Source organism: Molossus molossus, unplaced genomic scaffold (genome assembly GCF_014108415.1).
Source record: "Molossus molossus isolate mMolMol1 unplaced genomic scaffold, mMolMol1.p scaffold_m16_p_3, whole genome shotgun sequence".
NCBI lineage: Eukaryota > Metazoa > Chordata > Mammalia > Chiroptera > Molossidae > Molossus > Molossus molossus.
The window spans coordinates 100,442,910-100,465,656 of record NW_023425366.1 but is presented as its reverse complement, the minus strand read 5'-3'; the positions used below and the strand labels follow the sequence as shown (position 1 = coordinate 100,465,656).

Here is a 22,747-nt window from a genome sequence, read left to right as displayed (position 1 = left end):
TCTTCCCTGCCCTTCCTGCCAGCGTGGATGTTTTCACATAGCAGGTGCTCAGTATACTTTTGGTGGTTATTGTTTTTAATGTTTATTCATTTATTGAGTTAAGCTAAAGTTCTTGGTTATTTGTTAATCGTTTATATTTTATTGAAAATATGTGTTGTTTCTCATTTTCTTCCATACTCCTTGATCGTTCCAGAATAGAATACTTGATTCTCTTAAAATTTCTTGTTATTCTTTTCTTAAAAATGTGTGCCAGTTTTATTGAGATAGAATTGACATATAACATTGTATTCGTTTTAGATGTACACCATAGCAATTTGATGTATATATTGTGATCACAGATGTTATATAATACATAATTTTTTGCTCTTTAAGAACTGGACATGTAAACTTAAAAATCTTTCAAATTTCATATAGTTTTCTCAGCAATCTTTGAAGACTTTCTCGACTTTTCAACGTAATAGTTACTAACGAAAAGTAAACATCTAGAACGGGTTAACGGTCTTCAGTCTGTGGGTCAAATCCAGACTGCCACCTATTTTTGTGAATAAAGTTTTATTGGAACACAGCCACACTCATTGATTTACAGCTTGTCTGTGGCTGCTTTGCTGCAGGGTTAAGGCACATGAAGAAGACCACATCTCCAAAGCTGAAAATATTAATTATCTGTCCCTTTACAGAAAAAGTTTGCCTGTTCTGATCTAGAATTCCTTTCCATCTATTAAAATTCCCATCACTTGGGCCCTGGCCGGTTTGCTCAGTGGTTAGAGCATTGGCCCGCAGACTGGAGAGACCTGGGTTCGGTTCCCACTAAGGGCACGTACCTTGGTTGCAGTTTGTCCTCGGCCCCAGTTGGGGTCGTGTGGGTGGCAGCCACTCCGTGTGTCTCGCATCAATGTTTCTCTCTCTCTCTTCTTCCCTCTCTCCCTCCCTCTCTATCTCAAGATAAATGCAAAAATGTTCTCGGGTGAGGATTAAAAAAAGGAAAAAAAATTTCCATCACTTGAAATGTCATCCACTCTGTTTATCAAACCTCTGAAATCTTGAAATGGATGCCTCGTTTATTTTTTTATGTTCCTAATTTTTATTTCCAAAGGTTAATATTTCAGGTCTCTGAGACCTTGACTTTAATTAATAAGTTCCTGAGGTGCCCATTTCTCCATAACTCAGCCCAGGCATACAGTAAAAGGAAACTACAAACTCAAGTGTAACTTACCAAAAAATTTTTATGACATGAACAGGTATTTCACCTTTGATAGTCAGAGATATAAAATGTAATTCTAATGAGGGTCTAGTTTACATTAGTTGAGGAATTTTTACAATAAAACTTGTTCCTTTTTCTTAAAAGGAAAGAGTAAATGGTCATTTTTACCATTTTTCTTCTTGCTAAATAAAATACGAAGACATAAACAATGTTTGAGCTCAGAAAATGAGTGTCCCACTTTGATTGTTTTTTTGAGAAACCTCTGAGCTTAGAGGTTGTTTCAAGGACATACAACAGTCATGTCCTTGGGATGTTTTTTTCATTTCACAAACCACCCACATGGGAACAATTTATAATGCATTCTCCAGGCACTGGAGATCGAAGGGAGTGCTCTTACTAACTTACCCGCAAGGCAGGGTGAACTGGGACTGATCTGGCCTGGGACATGTGGTCACCCGAATGAATCATGGGGCACCTGCCCCTTCGAGATCCTTTATCTGGGCTCTGAGTGGCTTTCAGTTTGCTTGTCTGCTCCTCCACTGTATCCCAGCCCCCGCTCCACCATGCATCAGCTGCACAGCCCTGAATAGGCTCCCCCCATTCTGAGTGCTTGCATGGGAGTAATTTTTCCCTTAGAGAGTGTGTATTAAATTGGATTATCAAAAAAGCACTGGCAGCCCTGGCCGGTTTGGCTCAGCGGTTAGAGCGTCCACCTGCGGTTCGGAGAGACCCGGGTTCGGTTCCCGCTAAGGGCATGTACCTCGGTTGCAGTTTGTCCCCGGCCCTGGTTGGTTGTGCGGGTGGCAGCCACTCGATGTGTCCCTTTCACATCGATGTTTCCCTCTCTCTCTCTTCCTCTCTCTCCCTCCCACTCTGTCTGTACAAAAAAATGGAAAAATGTCCTCGGATGAGGATTAAAAAAAAAAAAAGCACTGGCAAATAGTATGTGTTCTCTAAGTGTTAATTTCCTTTTTCTCCATCCAACCACTCTGATTTTGTTTGATTTTTAAAAACAGCTTTATTGCCCAGCCAGTGTGGCTCAGTGGGCTGAGCGCCGTCCCATGGACAGAGATCCCAGTTTGATTCCAGGTCAGGGCGCATGCCTGGGTTGTGGGCTTGATCCCCAGTAGAGGGAGTGCAGGAGGCAGCTGATCCATGTTTCTCACATTGATGTTTCTATCTCTCTCTCCCTTCCTTGCTCTCTAAAAGTCAATAAAAACATTTAAAAAATCAAAATAAAAACGGTTTTATTTAGGTAAAATTCACATACCACACAATTCACCCATTTAAAGTATACCTTCCAGCCTGGGCCAGTTTGGGTCAGTGGTTAGCACGTCAGCCCTCAGACTGGAAGGTCTCGGATTTGATTCCCAGTTGTGCCCGGGTTGCAGGTTTAATCCCTGCCTCAGTCAGGATCATTGGGGAGGCAGCCAACTGATAGGTCTCTCTCACGTCAGTGTTTCTCTCTCTCCCTCTTTCCCTTCCACTCTGTCTAAAAACCAATGGAAAAATATCCTCGGGTGAGGATTAATAACAAAATTTAAAAACTGTCATAAAATAATGTATACAGTCCAGTGGTTTTTTTTTTTAAATCCTCACTTGAGGACATTTTTCCATTTTTGTTCAGATAGAGTGGGAGGGAGAGAGAGGAAGAAAGAGAGAGAGAGAGAAAAACATCGATGTGAAAGGGACACATCGAGTGGCTGCCACCCGCACAACCAACCAGGGCCGGGGACAAACTGCAACCGAGGTACATGCCCTTAGCAGGAACTGAACCCGGGTCTCTCTGAACCGCAGGTCGACACTCTAACCGCTGAACCAAACCAGCCAGGGTGCAGTGGTTTTTAGGGTATCAATTTTGGAACATTTTCAGCACCCCAGAAAGAAACCCTGCATATATAGTGCAGTGAAGGCAGGGGTGTGGGGGGTGGGATGGTCAATGAATGGGGGTAAAGGAGGGACATCTGTAATACTTTCAACAATAAAGATAAATTTAAAAAAAATTTTAAAAAACCTATATCCCATAGCTACCCCTCCCCTCAGTCCTAAACCACCTCTGATCTTTGTCTCTGAGATTGTACTGTTCTGGACATTACATATGGATGGACTCATAAAATATGTGGTTCCCTTGATTTTAAATTGAGGGGGCTCAGAAATGGTCAGAGGTGAAGGTGATTGATTTAGTGTTTCCTTCCTCGTAGAGGAGTCTGGGTGCAGCTCACTGCGGTCACGGACTGGTTAATGGTCTGGGAAACCCACAACCTGGCTTTCTTGGCTGCCGATCCTGTGGGACCAGTGCCTCATGCCTCACGCTCCTTGAGCTGGTGTCACCAGCCTGGCCTGCTTTATTCACCTTTTGCTTACAAATATAATTAAGCCAACTATGGCAGGGGCGTGACAAGTATTCATTTTGCATGCTTTATTTTACAAAGTTTTCTATGGTGTCAGAGAAACTTTTCAAAGGAATTTTTTTTTTTTTAATCCTCACCCGAGGATACTTTTTTCCCATTTGTCTTCAGACAGAGCTGGGGGGGGGGGGGGAGAAACATGAATGGGAGAGAGACACATAGATTGGTTGCTTCCCACACGACCCCAACTAGGGTCGTGGACTGAATTGCAACCAAGGTACATGCCCTGGACCGGACTCGAAGCCATGACTCTGGTCTAACCGCTGAGCCAAACCAGCCAGGGTTCAAATAAATGTTATAATGCTAACTCGATACAGAGTTTGGCGAAATTTGGAGTGAGCTTTTATGCAGAAGTCCTAGCAGGAAAAGAAGGGATTTTATCTTCCCGTCTTTAGTATACAAACCCACGTATCTCCTTTTCTGTGCATGTGAAACAGAATGTGGTGTCTGGCACTGCCGTGCTGAAATCTGCAAAACGTCACTGGATCAGTAAGTTCATGCCTTCTCCTCCTCATCTAGGAAGTAGTTACCATGCTTCTCTAGCATAACACCTGAATTTACTTTATGAGGAGGTGATGTCTAGGTTTAGTAGAAAATATATCCACTATATGAAAGCATTACTATACAGAGATCTTGGGTAAATCAATGTCATTTAGTGTCAATTTCTTCAACTCTGAAGGAAGGTTTGAACTAGGTCATGTGGTGGATCTTTACAGGTCTAAATGTGTGTTTAACAAGACACTGGATTTCTTCCACTCACTTTCTTCTTAATTCTCTTGCGCAGGGATCATGGCACAAGTAGCCACGTCTACCATGCCCATGGAAAACGACGCATCCCCAGAGAGCAGGATGGTGGTGACGTTCCTCGTGTCTGCTCTGGAGTCCATGGTGAGATGGGGTACAGTTCTATAAGACGTTCCGCGGTTGGGTAACCATAGAAATAACACAACTGTGAAACACTTCACTGTCATTTTTAATATTCAATTAAAGTTTTCCATCTTGTCTATGTAAGCATAACCTTCATAGAGGATAATCGGATTGTCAGATAATTTTTTTTTTTAATCCTCACCCAAGGATATTTTTCCCTTGATTTTCAGTTAGAGTGGGAGGGGAGGAGGGAGGAAGAGAGAGAGAGAGAGAGAGAGAAAACATCAATGTGAGAGAGATAGCAATTGGTTGCCTCCCGCATGACCCCAACCAGGGCCAGGGATCAAATCGCAACTGAGGTATGTGCCCTTGACTGGAATCGAACCCGTGACTCTGATCCTTGGGCTGACGCTCTAACCACTGAGCAAAACCGGCCAGGGCTTGTCATATACTTTTTAAAAATTATCTTATTTTTGTTTTTCTTACATTATGGATAAAAATGTAAGCTTTTGCCCTGGCCGGTTTGGCTCAGCGGTTGGAGCGTCGGCCTGCAGTACAGAGAGACCCAGGTTCGGTTCCCGCTAAGGGCACGTACCTCGGTTGCAGTTTGTCCGTGGCCCTGGTTGGTCGTGCAGGTGGCAGCCACTCGATGTGTCCCTTCACATCGATGTTTCTCTCTCTTCCTCTTCCTCTCTCTCCCTCCCACTCTATCTGAACAAAAAATGGAAAAATGTCCTCGGGTGAGGATAAAAAAAAATGTAAGCTTTCCAGATCTGAAATTTTTATGAAGGCACCTGTGTTACCTTGTTTGAGAATTTGGTTTTTTTTAAATCCTCACACGAGGATATTTTCCATTTATCTTCAGATAGAGTGGGAGGGGTGGGGGGAGAAACATCAATGTGAGAGAGATACATCGACTAGTTACCTCCCTCATGACCCAACCAGGGCTGGGGATGAATTGCAATCGAGGTACGTGCCCTTGACCGAAATCGAACCTGAGACTCATTGGTCCATGGGCCAACGCTCTAACCACTGAACAAACCGGCCAGGGCAACCACAGCGGTTTTAACCTTCATCACAGAGGTTTGCCTTTCATCACTTTGTATCAGGTGGTTCATGACATCAACATGTCTAATCACTGGTAAGGTTCACCTTGATCACTTGGTCAAGGTGGTGTGATGATTAATTGTATGTGTCAAGTTGATTGGGCCAGGGGATGCCCAAATAACTGGCTAACTAATACTTTGGGGGTGTCTGTGATGGAGTTTTGAAAGAGATGAGCCCTTGAGTTTGTGACCTGAATAAAGCAGGTGGCCCTCCCGGCTATGGGAATGCATCCTCTACCCCACTGAGGGTCCAGCTAGAACAAAACGATGGAAGGTTGAATTTGTTCTCTGCCCGCCTGTTGAGCTGAGACACTGATCTCCTGCCCTCTGCACTCCTGCTTGTCAGGCCTTCAGACTCGGACCAGAGTTTACTCCATCAGTTCCCACTCCTCGGGCCTTTGACCTATACCACCGGCTTTCCTGGGTCTCTCTCTAGCTTGCAGACAGCAGACATGGGCCTTCTCAGCCAATCACATGGGCCATTTCATTGTAACAAACCTCATGTTGTATGTATACAGTCTCCTATTGGTTCTGTTTCTCTGGAGACCCCTGACTACTACAGGTAGCATCTGCCACATTTCTCCCTTGTCACGTTACTGTTTTTCCCGCTCCATGTCCTGTTCTGGGGAAGCAAGTCAGTAAGCCCAGCCCACAATTAGTGATTCTCAGTGCTTGTGATGGTGAGGTGGCATGGCCTCTATTATAGTGCTGGTGGGAGTGTGAGCCCCTCTGAAATACTATTTGTAATACGTTTCAAGAACCATAAATAATTTATACCCCTTGACTCAGGTGTTCCACATGTCTGATTCTGCCCACAGAAATAATCGAACATGTACAGAAACATTTATGTTCTTGGACGTTTGTTACAGTCTTATGAGTAACAGGAAAAAAACTTTCAATAATGTTATGGTTAAACTAACATTGGACCCAACTGGATAACTCAGGACAGATTATTATATATTTACTTAAAAATCATGTTTTTCAGGATTATAAATGCTCAAAAATAGTAAGTGAATAAAGCAGAAGGCCAACCTACTGTATAGTAATACGATTCTCATTTTGTTTTTAAAAATTATGCCCGGCTGGTTGGCTCAGTGGTTGAGCATCAACCCATGCACCAAAAGGTCGCCGGTTTGATTCCCAGTCAGGGCACATGCCCAGGTTGTGGGCCAAATCGCCAGTGAGGGGCGTGCAGGAGGTGGCCAGTCAATGTTCTCTCTCATCGATGTTTCTATTTCTCTCCCTCTCCCTTCCTCTCTCTAAAATCAATAAAGAAAAATAATTAAGAAATAAATAAATAAAAATTACGTATGTGTGTGTGCATATTTCAAAACGTAAATAGTGCTTAATTCTGGATAATGGAGTTCCAGGGGATTTCTTTTTTCTGTGTACTTTTCTGTATCTGCTAAAGTTTTATAATATGTATATTTCATAATGAGAAAAAATGCTTTTTAAAAATATATTTTCAATTGATGATAATGACACAGTAAGACTAAGAATGGGTAACTTCACCTGATACCAGAGTCTCTACGTCACATTAACTGCTGAATTTTTGGTTTATTTGACACAGAGAGATTTGCCATGAAGCTGAAGGAGCCTGAGTTCTGGGCTCCCCCTTGCACTGGCCCCTTCCACGGTCTTGGGAGGGTCCTAGCAGTATGTGCACATGTTTTTGTAAAATTTGCTGGAATAAGGTATGTTAGCCACATCAGTTAAGGTTGCTGTCTCCTTCTACTCTGACTTTCTTTGCCATAGCCCCTGTACTAGTTTCCTACAGCTGCTGTAACAAACCACACAAACTTCGTGCATATTATAAAATACACATATTATAAAAATTTTAGCATACATTTACTGTCTGAAGGTCAGAAGGCAGAAAATGGGTTTTGCAGGCCTAAAATCAAGGTGTCAACAGAGCTGTGTTGCTTCTGCAGGCTTCCGAGGAGAATCTGTGCCTGGACTTATCCAGCTTCTAGAAGCCACCCATATCACTAGGCCTGTGGCCCCTTCCAGCAAGGGCACCAATCTGCCCTCTGATTCCATTGTCTCATCTCCTTCTGCCTTCCTCTTTTCCTTATGAGCACCTTTGTGATTACATTGGGCCACCCTAGATAATCCAAAAGTACCTCCTTGTATCGAGATCCTAAATGCAGTCACATCGGCAAAGTCCCCTTTGCCATGTAAGGTCACCTATTCACAGGTTCTGGGGATTAGGACATGGACATCTTTGTGGGGCCATTATTCTGCCGACCTAATCCACCATGTCAGGTGATGTTGGAGCCGACATGGCATCTTTGGGGTCTTGACAAGGGGAAGATGGACTGAGGATACATTTAGTTTTAGTTTGGCTTGCTGTTATTTTTATATCCAAGTAAGTTATTGCTCAAAATCCCAGTGTAGGAATAGTTTCCAGGAATTTTTCTATAGTCCACTATGTCAACTGATCCGGTAACATGACATCAAGGGACAAAGCCTGGGGTTGTTTGTGGTGTGAGCATATCTGGGTAGCGGAGATGAAACAAGGTTTAGCCAAATGCTGGTCTGTGGAAAATTCTTCTGATCATTAAACAGGTAAAATTATAAACAGAGGATTTGTTTTTTATTGACGCCTTGTCGAAATATACCCATATATGGTCAGGAATATACCCAGTAATGTAGCATATGTAGTTATAAATACACCAAACATTCTTTTAACTCTTTGAAAGGAATTCCACATAGTACAGTGTGTCAGAATGCGTGTGTAGACCATATAAGCCTGCAGCACTACGATGAACAGCAAGTGTGTCTGTGTGTGAGTTTCATGTTTTATACGTCCCTACCATCAATAATGAAAATGTAATGAACCATGTTGGAGGACATATTAAATTATTAAGATGATGTTTAAATGATTATTGTCACAGGAAGAGGCAATCAAAGAGTTGACAGCCAAAACTAGAAAAAAAAGATTCTGCACCTAATTCCAATATATTGGGGCAGGTTTCCCACACAAACAAGCAATTCTCCGACCCCAGCTGGTATCCTACAATTCAACTCAGGTCTGACACTTTCTACCCAGAGACAGCATCCGGTCCCACCAGTTACGGGTTCAGTCCTACAGCACTGCCCCCCTTCAGGTGTCTGTTGCAATCACATTGTCACCTGTGCTTTTGATCTGTCATAAATGTGGGTTCTCATGACCCACTTCTCAGGTTTGATTAATTTGTTAGAAAGGCTCACAGAACTCACCTTTATCATTCTCTTCACTGGGAAAATTCCAAGGGTTTTAGGAGTGGTGTGCTGGGAACAGTGGACAAAGACCAAATATATATTCCTTATTGTAAATCACAGTATCACAGGTAGTCCATAAAACTATGTTCTCCTCGGGGTTCTATGATGGGTTTATGGTATTTGCTTGATACATTTGTTTTGGTTTCTTCTTGGTGATTTTTCTCATTCTAAAAAATGTTGCACCTAATTTTGTACTTTCTTAAAGCAGTCTTCTTAGAGCCCACAAAGTCTGGATCTGCCCTTGAATAGAACACTTTATTTTTGTATTTCAGTGCAAAGAACTGGCCAAGTCCAAGGCAGAGGTGGCCTGCATTGCAATGTATGAAACAGACGTGTTTGTCGTTGGAACCGAGAAAGGACGAGCTTTTGTCAACGCCAGGATGGATTTGCAGAAGGATTTTGCGAAATACTGTAGGTGTTAATATTTTTATCCTTTGTATTCAAACAAAATCTTAAAATATTTGCAGGCAAGTCTTATGTATCGTTTTTTTCTAAGATAAGCATTATTCTAAAGATAGTTCTGACACATCTCCTCTAACTTGGCATACCAGTGAATGCACTAACCCTGGAGAGTCCAAGAAACACTGTCAGTGTGTTTGTACTGGGACTCTGGTTTTGTAAACTAAATTTGAAGCACATAAAGTAAATTGTCTTTGATTCCTAAAATAAACCCACATTTATAAAATACTCTTATTTTACTCCTTCCCAAAGGAAAAGGTAAAACTCCTTGGGGGCTTATTTGGTATTATTTTTGGTTAATGACCATTTTACTCCATTTTCCCTATTTTTACTATGGGACTTTCAAACCTTACATGCCAGTATGTGTTGCGAGTGCCCAGGGGCATTAATGAGCGTATGTGGCCATGTTCGAGGGAAATTTCACTCTAAGGCAGCGGTTTTCAACCTTTTTCATCTTATGGCACACTCAAACTAATTCTGTAGCACACCAAAACATATATTTTTTGCTGAGCTGACCAGAAAAAAGAAAAAGGGTATAATTTTGATTCATTCACACCAGACAGATATTGTTGTGTTGGCTTGTTGTCATTTTTTTTATCTGACAATGTAAGGGGGAAGAGATCAGTGCCCCTGACTAAATAGGCAGGCATTGCATGTTTTAAAAATGCTTGAGGCACACTGGTTGAAAATAGCTGCTCTAAGGTGTTAAAACCTACATTTTGTGTGTTGATTATCTGTACCACTGTACATCATCTACCAAATACTGAGTTAACAATTTTGTATTTTCTGGAATCAAGCAGAAAAGAAAAAGGAAATTTTAATCAAAGGGTAAATAAAGATATATAGATATACATATAGATGTAGATTTATAGATATGTAGATGTCTCCAAGGATTGACAGAGGAGCTATATGTATAGATAGAGATATGATCTTGACTTGATAGATATACATTTGTTTTGTAGTAAAATTATGTATATGTCTCTCTGGCCCACACAGCATCGCCTCTGGTCAGACTAAAGGAGCCCCTCAGTGTAGTGTTTCCTGAGAGGAGCAGCTATGGAAGAAATGGGGGACACAGAACAGGACTAAAGTTGGAAGGGACCTTAGAGATACACAGTGAGAAAAGGGAGAGAGCACGCTCCTTAGAAGCTATTTCCCAGAAGCCAGAAAGGCAGGACATGTTATCAAGGGGCTCAGGGTCTAGGGAAGAGACCTTTACACCCACTCGGACATTAAGAAACAGGCTGAGATGGGACATGTCCACCAGCTCCCTTCCGAATCACAGAGAATTTCCCATGTGTGTGTGCCTCTGTGTGTGTGTGTGTGTGTGTGTGTGTGTGAGAGAGAGAGAGAGAGAGAGAGAGATTGATTCGTACTGACTTCTAAAACCAAAATTTAGGGTCTCTACTATCAAGAAGATAGATTAAAAATATGCTGAGTGTGTGATTGAGGAGGGTATTCTCGGTTCATTAATGTCTGCTGGCAATTAGATTTCTAATTGTTGAAATTTAATTACAGAGTTTTTTAAAGTTTCACAATTGCTTGGTAATTTTTCAGATATAGGATTATTCATGCCTTTTTTTTTTTGGTTACTCTTCACCTGAAGATATTTTTTCCATTGAGTGGAAGGGGGGGGGGGGGAGAGGGAGAGAGAACACAATGTGAAACATCGATGTGAAAGACACACATCAATTGGTTGCCTCCCATATGCGCCCCAAGTGGGGCTGGGATTGAACCTGCGACTCTTGGGTCTACGGGCTGACACTCTAACCACTGAGTCACACTGGCCAGGGCTATTTATGTTTTCTATTCCTCTTGTACCCAGTTCAGTAGACTTTATTTTTAATTTCTTTATTTCATGTCAGTTGTCAAATTTGATTAAATGGTTTATAATATTGGCTTTATAGCTTTAATCTCTGTATTGATAGCTCTACTTTAATTTCTGATATTGATCATTTGTGTTTTCTCTCTTTTTCTTGATAAATCTTGCAAGGAATTCATCCATTTTTCTTATCTTTCCAATGAGCCAACTTTTGGCTTTATGATTTTCTCTATTGTTCATCTTTTTTCCTTGTCAATTTTTTTTCCTCTTATCCTTATTATCTCCTTTTTTTATAATTTCTTTACATTTATTTGCTTTTAACTTCTAACTTTTTGATTTGGTAGCTTAGGTCATTGTCTTTTTAAAAAATATTTATTTAAAGTTATAATTTTCCCTTTAGGTTCTGCCCGAGCTGTACTCCAAAGACTTTGCATGTTGCGGTTTCATTATCATTTAGGTCAAAATATTTTCTAATACCCCTAGTAATTTTTTTTGACCCGTAGTTACTTAGGAACATGTTTCTCAATTTCTTAATATTTGGGAATTTTGGGATTATTGATTTCTAATTAAATTCCATTGTGTTCCAGAAATATACTGGATATGATTTTAATCTTTTTAAATTTATCAAGAACTAATTTATACCTTAGCACATCATTTATGTTGGTGATGATCCATAAGCACTTGCAAAGAATTTTGGATTCTGCAGTTAATAGATTAAGTAGGTCAGGTTGTTAAAATTCACCTTTATCATTTTTTAATTTGTGTACTTATTTTTATTAATTACTGACAAAGGATTGTTAAAATATCCAACAATATTGTGTATTTGTCTGCTTTTCCTTTTGGTTAATATATTTTGCTTCATATATGTTGAAGATAGGGATATGAACATGTTACTAAATACATACACATTTAAGATTGTAATGTTTTCCTGGTGAATTGTTTTTTCCCCTTATGAAATGATGAAATGTTCCTCTTTGTTTTATACCTAGTCTTAAAGTCTACTTTGTCCTGTATTAATATAGCCATATCAACTTTCTTATGATTAATATTTGCAATGGTATGTCTTTTTCTATTCAATTACTTTGAGCCTTCTGTGTCTGTATATAAACTGTGTCTCTTACCCTGGCCAGTTTGGCTCAGCAGTTAGAGCATCGCCTGTGGCCCAGAGAGTCTTGGGTTCGGTTCCCGTTAGGGGCACGTACCTCGGTTGCAGTTTGTCCCTGGCCCCGGTTGGGGTTGTGTGGGCCGCAACGGTCAATGTGTCTCTCTCACGTCAATGTTTCTCTCTCTCTCTCTCTTCCCCCCCTTCCTCCTGCTCTATGTGAGGATAAATGCAAAAATTTCCTTGAGTAAGGATAAAAAAATAAATAAATAAGAATAAAATAAAATAAACTATGTCTCTTATAAACATATGCAATTAGATCTTTTTAAAAAAACTGAAAATTTCTGATTTTTTCTTGGATTGTTTTATCCATTTACATTTAATGTAATTACTTATATGGTTTAATTTAAGGCTTTTATCTTGCTGTTTCTTTTCTATTTGTCCCATATTTACTTTGTTCCTTTGTGTGTAGTTTCCTACGCAGTTTTTTTTTATCCTCACCCGAGGACATTTTTTTTGCATTTATCTTCAGATAGAGCAGGAAGGAGAGAGGGAGAGAGAGAGAAACATCGATGTGAGAGAGATGCACCGAGGGGTTTCCACCCACATGACCCCAGTGGGGCCGGGGACAAACTGCAACCGAGGTACCTGCCCTTAGCAGGAACCTAACCCGGACTCTCTGGTCTGCAGTCCGATACTCTAACCGCCGAGCCAAACCAGCCAGGGCTAAAGTGAGAAATTTTTGTATTACATTTTCTCTCCTCTATTGACTTTTCAGCTCTTGGTTTTATTTATTTTTTTAATTGGTTGTTCTTGGGTTACAATATGCCCTCCTGATTTATCACAGTGAACCAAAATTAATATTTTACTGCTATACCTCCAGTGTAAGAACCTTTAACAGTATAATTCTGTTTACTTTCCTCTAGCACTAATATGTTATATATTTTTGTTGTTGTTGAGTTGTAGGAGTTCTTTATATATTCTAAATCTTAACCCTTATAAGACATATGAGCTCTTCCCTTTGCAGCCCTTGTAGAAGCACCAGCAGTCAAAATGAAGTTCAGTCCCTTTGTGACTTCTGCCGAGGGCAAGAACCATAAAGGCATTTCAGTACACCTTCCCACTTTCATAGGAAGGTTATGTCTTCTCCTCTTCCCAAAGAGCTGAGACAGAAGTCCAGTGTTCAATTCGTGCCCACCTAAAAGGATGATGAAGTTCGGTGTGTGCGAGGACACCACAAAGGGCAGCAGATTGGCAAAGTAGTCCAGGTTTACAAAAAGAAATATGTCGTCCTGTTGAATGAGTGCAACGGGTAAAAGCTGATGGTACAACTGTTCGTGTGGGCGTTCACCCCAGCAAGGTGGTTATCACTAGACGAAAACTGGACAAAGATCCTTGAACGTAAAGCCAAATCTCGCCAAGCAGGAAACGAAAGGGGCAAATACAAGGAAGAAATAATTGAGACGATGCAGGAATAAAGTAATCTTACAAACAACTTTCATTAAAACTTAAAATGAGCCCTGGCCAGTTTGGCTCAGCAATTAGAGTATCAGCCCAAGGTCCAGAGAGACCTGGGTTCGGTTCCCACTAAGGGCACGTATCTCGGTTGCAGTTTGTCCCTGGCCCCGGTTGGGGTTGTGCAGGAGGCAGCCACTTGATGTGTCCCTTTCACATCGATGTTTCTCTCTCTCCCTCCCACTCAATCTGAACAAAAATGTAAAAATGTCCTCAGGTGAGGATAAAAAAAAAAAAATTAAAATGGTGCTTACCTGGCAGGGAAGATACCATGATCACGAAGGTGGTTTTCCCAGGGCGAGTCTTATCCATTGCACTCCATTTGTGCTGACCCCTGCGATACCCCTCTCCCCCCCCAAAAAAACATTGAAAATAAAACATGATATGCAAATATTTATTCCCGTTCTGAAGTTTGCCTCTTAAATCCATTGATTTTTGTCTTTTCGTGCTCAAAACTTTTTAAGTTTGATGTAGTCCTATTTTTCTATTTTTGCTTTTGTTATCCTGTCCAAGAAATCATTGCCAATCTAATGTCTTGAAGCTTTTCCTCTGTTTTTCCCCCCTCTGGGAGTTTTAGGTCGTATGTTTAAGTGTTTAGTTCATTTTGAGTTACTTCTATGTATTGTGTAAGATAAGGGTCCAACTTTTTTTGCATGTGATATTCAATTTTCCTATCAGCATTTGTTGAAGAGACTATTCTTTCTCCATTGAATGCTTCTGGCACCCTTGTTGAAGATTATTTGACCATGTATATGAGGCTTATTTCTGGGCTATTTTATTTCATTGGTCTGTATGTCTGTCTGTATTTTGGTACTACACTGTTTTGATTATTGTATTATATTTTAATATCAAGACATGTAAAGTCTCCAATTTTATACTTCCTTTTCAAGATTGTTTTAGCTATTCAGGGACCCTTCAAATTCCATATGAATTTTAGGATGAAGTTTTCTTTTTCTGCCCCCCCCCCCCAATAATTTGGATTTTGATAAGGAATGTTATAAATCTGTAGATTGCTTTCGGTAGTATGGACCTCTTAGCAATACTAAGTCTTCCAATCCAAAACTTGAGATGTCTTTTCATTTATTTATGTCTTCCTTAATTTCTTTAGCAATTTTTTTTTAATCCTTACCTGAGGATATTTTTCCATTTATCTTCAGATAGAGTAGGAAGGGGAGAGAGACACAGAGAGAGAGAGAGAGAGAGAGAGAGAGAGAGAGAGAGAGAGAGAGAGAGAGATGGGAGGAGAGAAAGAAACATCAGTGTAAGAAAGACACATCAACTGGTTGCCTCCCGCACAACCCCTACCAGGGCCGGGGATGAACCACAACCGAGATAACGTGCCCTTGACCAGAATCGAACCCACAACTTTTTTGTCCACAAACCAACACTCTAACCGCTGAACCAACCAGCCAGGGCTTCAGCAATGTTTTATAGTTTTAGTGTACAAGTCTTACCTCCTCGGTTAGGCATGTCCCTACGTTTTTTATTCTTTTTTATGTTATTATAAATTGAATTGTTCTCTTAATTCCCTTTTGGATTATTTCTTATTAATGTATAGAAATTTAAATGATTTTGCTGTGTTAATTTTATATCCTTCAACTTTGCTGAATTTGCTTATTAGTTCTTACTGGGGTTTTTTGTATAATCTTTAGGGATTTCTACTTATAAAAGCATGTCATCTGTGAACAAAGATAATTTTACTTCCGTTCAAATTTTGATGCCTTTTATTTATTTTTTCTTGCCTAATTGCTCTGGCTAGAACTTCCAACACTATGTTGAACAGGAGAGCAGGCATCCTTGCCTTGTTCCTAATCTTTGAAAGAAAGATTTCTATCTTTCACCACTGTGTATGATATAGCTTTGGACTTTTCATAAATTGCTTCTCCTGAGATAGTTCCCTTGTATTCCTAGCCTATTGAATCTTTTTAATTATGAAAGAGGATTGAATCTTGCCCTGGCCAGGTGGCTCAGTTGGTTGGAGCATCATCCCATACACCAAAAGATTACAGGTTCGATTCCCAGTCAGGACACATACCTAGATTGTGGGTTCAATGCCCCATTCAGGGCACATATAAGAGGCAACCAAGTCTGGCTGGTGTGGCTCATTGGTTGAGCATCAACCCATGCACCAAGAGATCACCAATTCGATTCCCAGTCAGGACACATGCCCAGGTTGTGAGCCCGATCCCCAGTGTGGGGCATGCTGGAGGCGGCCAGTCTATGTTCTCTCTCATCAATGTTTTTATCACTCTCTCCCTCTCTTTTCCTCTCTCTCTAAAATCAATAAAGGGAAAAAAAATTTTTTTAAAAGAGGCAACCAATCATTGTTTCTTTATCACATCAATGTTTCTCTCTCTCTCTCTCTCTCTCTCAAATCAGTCAAAATGTATCCTTAGGTGAGGATTTTTTTAAAAAGCATCGAGTCTTGACAAATACTTTTTTCTATATCAACTGAGATATTTATGTGCTTTTGTCCTTTATTCTGTTAATATGGTGTATTATAGTGATTGATTTTCTTATGTAGAACCATTGTTGCATTTGAGGCATACATCTCACTTGGTTTAATCTTTTTAATATGTTCTTGAATTCTGTTTGCAAGTATTGGTATTTTTTAGGATTTTTGCATCAATATTCATCAGGGATATTAGTCTGTAGTTTTCTTATAATGTCTTTATCTAGCTTTGGTATCAGGTTAATGATACTCATTGTATGAGTTAGAAAGTGTGCCTTCATCTTCAGTTTTTTGGAAGAGCTTCAGGAAATTGGTGTTAATTCTTTAAAATTTGTTGTTGTTGTTGTTAATCCTCACCCGAGGATATTTTTTCCAATGATTTTTAGAGAGAGTGGCAGGGATAGGGGAAGGGAATAGAGAGAGAGAGAGAGAGAGAGAGAAAGTGAAACATCATGTGAGAGAGACACATCAATTGGCTGCCTCCCGCACGTGCCCTGACCAGGCCAGGGATTGAACCTTGGACCCAGGTAGGTGCCCTTGACTGGGAATCAGTCCTGTGACTCTTTGGTGCAAGGGCTGACACTAACCATTCAGCCAGTGCCAGCCAGGGCAATTCTTTATTTGATGGAATTCTCCAGAGAATCCATCTGGTCTTCAGCTTTCCAGTGTTTAGAGATTTTTCATTATTGATTCAATACCCTTACTCATTATTGTCCAGATTTTATATTTCTTCATAATTCAGTCTTGGTAGGTTGTGTGTTTCTAGAAATATATCTATTTCTAGATATATTTCGAGTGGCTGCCACCTGCACGACCAACCAGGGCCGGGGACAAACTGCAACCGAGGTACATGCCCTCAGCGGGAACCGAACCCAGGTCTCTCCGGACTGCAGGCGGACGCTCCAACCGCTGAGCCAAACCGGCCAGGGCACTTGTTGGTTTTTTAAATATTGATTTTCTATTCTCTATTTCATTTATGCTCTAGTTTTTATTATCTCTTTCATTCTGCTACCTTTGGGTTTAGTTTGCTCTTTTCTAGTTTCTTGGGGTGTAAAAGTTAGTTTGTTCATTTGAGGTTTTTTTTTACCTTGTTTTTTGAAAAATGTATCTTTATTGTTGAAAATATTACAGATGTCCCTCCTTTTTCCCCCCCACTGACTCCCCTTCTCCCCACTCCTGTCCCCCCCCCCCATCTTCCCCACACTATTGTCTGTAGCCATTGGTTATGCATATATGAATATAACTTCTTTGGTTTATTCCTGTCCTCCTGCCCCCCCTTCCCTCTGAGGTTTGTCAGTTTGTTCTCTGTTTCCATGTTTCTGGACCTATTGATTTATTTCAGAGAGAGAGAAAAAGAGAGAGCGAAAGAAACATTGATTTGTTGTTCTACTTATTTATGCATTCATTGGTTGCTCCTGGTATGTACCCTGACCAGAGATCGAACCTGAAACCTTGGTGTATCGGGTCGACGCTCTAGCCAGCTGAGCTACCCTTACCCTGACAGGGCTGAGATCTTTTTTCAATGTACTCATTTACATCTATAAAGTTCCCTCGTAGCATTGCTTTGGCTGTAACCCATAAGTTTTGGTATGTTGTGTTTTCATGTTCATTTGTCTCAATGTATTTTCTAATTTCTCTTGTGACTTTTTTGATCCATTTTTTAATTTGCACATATTTGTGGGTTTTCAGTTTTCTTTGTGCTATGGATTTCTAGTTTCATTCCATTGTGATAAAAAAAAAAAAAAAAAAAAGATACTTTGTATGATTTGATCTTCTTGACTTTGTTAAGACTTGTGGCCTAACATTTGGTCTATCCTAGGGAATGGTCCATGTGCACTTGAGAAGAATGCACGTTCTACTGTTGTTGGGTGAAGTATTCATAAAGTTTGTTATGTCTACTTGGTCTATATGTTGTTTAATTCCTCCAATTCCGTTTTTATTTTTTTTTTGTCCGATTGTTTTCTCCATTATGGAAAGTGGGTGTAGTGAAGTCTCCTACATTATTGTGTTGCTCTCTATTTTTTCCTTCATTTTTGCTTCATATATTTAGGAGCTCTGAAATTTGGTACATAAATATTTACAGTTGTTCTATCTTCCTTTTTTTCATTATATAGTGCCCTTCTTTGTCTCTAATAACAGTTTTTTATTTAAAATCTATACTGACTAATATAGCCATTCCCGGCTACCATTTGTATTACCATCACCTTTTGCATCTTTATTGGTTGTCATTTGCATGGAATATCTTTTTCCATCCTTTCATGTTCAGTCTATGTATGCCCTTAAATCTAAAGTGAGTCTTGTAGCTCTGGCCAGTTTGGCTCAGCAGTTAGAGCGTCGGCCTGAGGTCCAGAGAGACCCGGGTTCGGTTCCCGCTAAGGGCATGTACCTCGGTTACAGTTTGTCCCCGGCCCTGGTTGGGTCGTGTGGGTGGCAGCCACTCAATGTGTCCCTTTCACGTCGATGTTTCCCTCTCTCTATCTCTTTCTCTCTCTCTCCCTCTCTCCCCCTCCCACTCTGTCTGAACAAAAAATGGAAAATGTCCTTGGGTGAGGATAAAAATAATGATAATAATAATAAAGTGGGTCTTGTGGATGGCATAGTGTCCCATACGTCCTTTATGCTATCTTCACCTTTTTTCTTTTTTCTCCTCTAACTCAGTAACTTCAAATGACTTGTTTTTGAGTTTGTTTATTCTTTCTCCTGCCTGATCAAGTAGGCTGTTGAAATTTTTTAGTTCAGTTATTGTATTTTTCAGCTCCATAATTTGTTTGCTTGTTTTTTATAGTTTCCATCTTGGTCACTATTCTCATTTTGTTCATGTGTGATTTAGTTGTCTCTCTGTATTCGCTTTCAGCTCCTTGAGCATCTCTGCGTTATGACAGTATGACAGTTATTTTGAATTCTTCATCAGGCAGTCCATAGGTTGCATTTCTTTAAGATCATTTCTGGATTTTCATTTTGTTCCTTTGATTGTGTCTGTTTCCCTGTTTCTGTGTATGCCCTGTACTTTTTTTTTTCCCCCTGGAATTTGGGCATTTGAAAAAGCCACCCCACCCAGGCTTTGCATACGAGCTCTGTGCAGGGGAAGAAGACTGCTAGGACTGGACCTCTCAAACCTTTTTGAATATCTTTCTCCCCCTGGTGTCTGCCCACAGAACTGCAGCTCTGACATGCTGCTCACCCCTGTTTTCAACAACTGCCAAACTGTAGTATGGATCCCATCAGTGCTCTGATTGAGACAAGACAGAAACCATTTCCTCCTGCAGCCGCCAGACAAGCGAGAATATTGGACACACAATTCACTGTTTTGTTTCCATCTCAAGGGAGCAGCCCCAGCATGGGGTTTTCCTCCCAGTTACTCTGCTGCTATTCTCTGTAGAGGGAGAGACATAAATAGGCACATCCAATGCCAGGAATTTTCCTACCCCTTATCCTGGACTCCCCTCTCGTTTGTACAATGGCTTCGGTGCAGTGGCTTCTCAGCTGGTCGGTGGAGTTGTAACAGAAGTGTTCTGGTCTATCTGTTGTTAATTTGCTGTTATCTGTGGAGGAGGAAGGGTTGTTGCTTCTGAGTCTGCCATATTGCCAACGTCACGCTCCTTTTGTTTTTTGTTCTTTTAGCTCACAGGTCATACAAAACCAGGCAGTGAGTGTGCAGGATTTGGCCTGAAATATTGTCACTTCTCTACCACTCTATTAACTTCTTTACCTGTAAGCCAGAATTGTTTCAGTGACCAAATATACATAGGTTTTCAACTGCTTCCTTCAGAGATGATCATCGTGTTCATCATAAATCGCTTGTTCTTTGTTTTTATTTAAATCGACAAAGATCTTGTTTTACGTTTATTACTCTTTTCCCCTTTTTCCTTTCCATGTACCAGAAGCATAGAGATGAAGGACATGTGCGGTACAAATGCCTGGGTGCTGACTGCCGCTGCCTTGTTCACAGGTGTTGCGGAAGGCCTGCCGGAGGTGAAGCCCCCGCGCCCCGGGAACGGGGTGCAGCTCGACTCGGGAGAAACGGAAATACTCAGGAAAGCAGTCGAGGACTATTTCTGCTTTTGTTACGGTAAAGTGCACTTGAAGCATTAATTCTCTGACTAGTTCACTACAGAGCGGGACAGTGTTAGATCATCTTATTGGTGTGACTATTTAGAAGGTTTCTGACATCTGAAAATCCATTCTCATCGAGTGAAGAGCTAGTCCTTGAGTACCAGATGAAGTTCCCTTAAAGTACACAACTTGGTTTCCTCTGGTCCGTTGAAACCTCTGGATTGATCTTTCTTTGGGTTTCAATCTTTGCTCCCATTTTAGGGAGCCCCCCACTTGTCCCCACTCCCTGGCCATCCCAGTTACTAAAGATTTTTATTGCTGCTTTGGTCGCCTCATCTGTCTCTCCACCTACCCACATCTTTCCACAGGCATTCAGACGGGTTTTTTAAATACCTACATAGTGTTTTAAAGAGCTAGATAACCGAATAACTATACCAGTATTATATTTAATTGTGATATAAGCACCTTAGCATCTTAGGGCCTTGTTTATCATTCTTACACAGCTGCACATATATATGTGACCTGCAAGTCCCTGTGAGCATTTGACTTTGGGGACCCCCCAGCACAAGGGACCCCGGGATCTCAGGCTACACTTATCTGTGAGAAATGGGGCTCCATCACCTCTCGGCTGGCCAGTCAGTGCAGAAAGACACAGCCCCAGAGGGTGACATGAAGCCACTGTTGACTTCATAAGTTCTCCACAGGCAAGTTGGCCTGACTTGTTTGGTGTGACATAGGGCAGTTAAACTTTTTTAAAGTTTTATTTTATTGATTTAGAAAGAGAAACATCAACTTGTTCCACCCATTGATGCATTCCTTGGTTGATGCATGTGCCCTAACCGAGTCCGCAACCTTGGCATGTTGGGACAGTGCTCCAGCCAACTGAGCCACCCAGCCAGGGCCAGTGACAGTTGAGCTCTGAGTGGAGGCTCTGTGCTCTGTTGGCAGCAGCCTGAGTATGCCAGGGCAAGGACCCCAAATTGTACAACGTCGAAGAGAATGGAGGAAAAGACTTACTATTTTCTTTCTTATGTGAAGGTTTAAAGTAAATATTATAAATTTTTTTAGATTTTTTTTCTTTATTGTTGAGAGTATTACAGATGTTCTCCCCCCTTTAATTCCCCCCATAATATTATAATTTTTTTTTTATTTTGGCCCCTTGGTTGGGAATTTTTCTAACTTAGGATGTAGGATACCTTATGTTTCTAATGTATCTTCAAAGCCAGATGTCACCACCTATGTTTATTACACTAAATGAAACTGAGTGGTAGGGTTTTACACTTATATCATTTATTTTTATTTTTTAAATATTTTTTCTTTATTGATTTTAGAGAGAGAGGAAGGGAGAGGGAGAGATAGAAACATTGATGAGAGAGAACATCGATTGGCCGCCTCCTGCATGCCCCCCACTGGGGATCGGGCCCACAACCTGGGCATGTGCCCTGACCAGGAATCAAACCAGCAACCTCCTGGTACATGGGTCGATGCTCAACCACTGAGCCACACTTGCCAGGCTACACTCAAACCGTTTAAAGTCTGCCTTGCCTCTTCTTCTAGGTAAAGCGTTAGGAACAACAGCAGTGGTGCCTGTTCCGTACGAGAAGATGCTACGAGATCAGTCAGCTGTGGTAGTGCAGGGGCTTCCAGAGGGAGTTGCCTTTCAGCACCCACAGAACTATGATCTTGCAACTCTGAAATGGATTTTGGAGAACAAAGCGGGGATTTCATTCATCATAAACAGGTGACAGGTGCTATCCCATCATAACAGTATATTTGAAGATAAACAGCTTAATTTCAATTAGTTAATGTCCTATTATATTCAGAAATTGGTTATTCAGATGTTTAATTTGACGTTCTTGTGTGTTCACGCTGAGTAATAATGTTGCTTTTCTTGCAGACCTTTCCGAAGTCCAGCACATCAGCAAAGTAAGTGACAGCCTCTCATACTTAGTGACTGCTCTTGGCTGCTGAACCAGTTCCGCTATTCTAATTAAAATGCAGGGCTGGCACACCCTAAGGCTTGTTCATCTTCGCCCTCTCCTGATTGAGGCACTCTCTGACATTCAGGGTGGGTGGCCATGATGTTTGTGTGGTATACAGCTCAGGGAAAGACATACCCCGCCTAGAGCTGAGACACCACTGGCCCCGCTCACTCGCCAGTGAGTTTCTGCTCCCAGACCACTGACAGCAGTAGACCTACCTTGTCCTTGTACACTGGAGTGAGGATTCTGGGGTCACCTCCTCGTCTTTGACCACCAGCCAGAGGCCAGTTGATGGGTTTAGGAGTAGGTCTAGGATGTGTGACTGTTCCCATGCTTCTGAAACTCAGTCCAGGGGAAGGAATGAGACTGTCCAGCAGGTAACCAGGTGTGGCCCGAGCTCTCAGAATGGCTGGAGGAAATCCATGAGAGTCCCTGCAAAGCGGTTCAGATTGTGTGGTTGGAAGGGCTTCAGGGAGGAGTGGGCCCTCAAGATAAGCAGGGAGCCAGCAGGAAGCC

The 22,747-nt window shown here is 41.2% G+C and overlaps 1 protein-coding gene and 1 pseudogene across 2 annotated transcripts in view; both read left to right on the top strand.

The window, feature by feature from the left end:
* The window catches only part of GTF2IRD2B (GTF2I repeat domain containing 2B), a 69,050-nt gene that overhangs the window by 4,069 nt on the left and 42,234 nt on the right, over positions 1–22,747 (top strand). For both annotated transcript variants that reach the window (XM_036279361.1, XM_036279360.1), the window contains exons 2-6: positions 4,394–4,497; positions 9,119–9,257; positions 20,146–20,265; positions 21,807–21,990; positions 22,147–22,175. In XM_036279361.1, coding sequence (XP_036135254.1) covers positions 4,399–4,497; positions 9,119–9,257; positions 20,146–20,265; positions 21,807–21,990; positions 22,147–22,175 — 571 coding nt within the window. In that variant the 5' untranslated portion in view covers positions 4,394–4,398. The remainder of the gene's footprint in view (positions 1–4,393; positions 4,498–9,118; positions 9,258–20,145; positions 20,266–21,806; positions 21,991–22,146; positions 22,176–22,747) is intronic.
* On the top strand, positions 13,991–14,167 carry LOC118643061 (annotated as a pseudogene).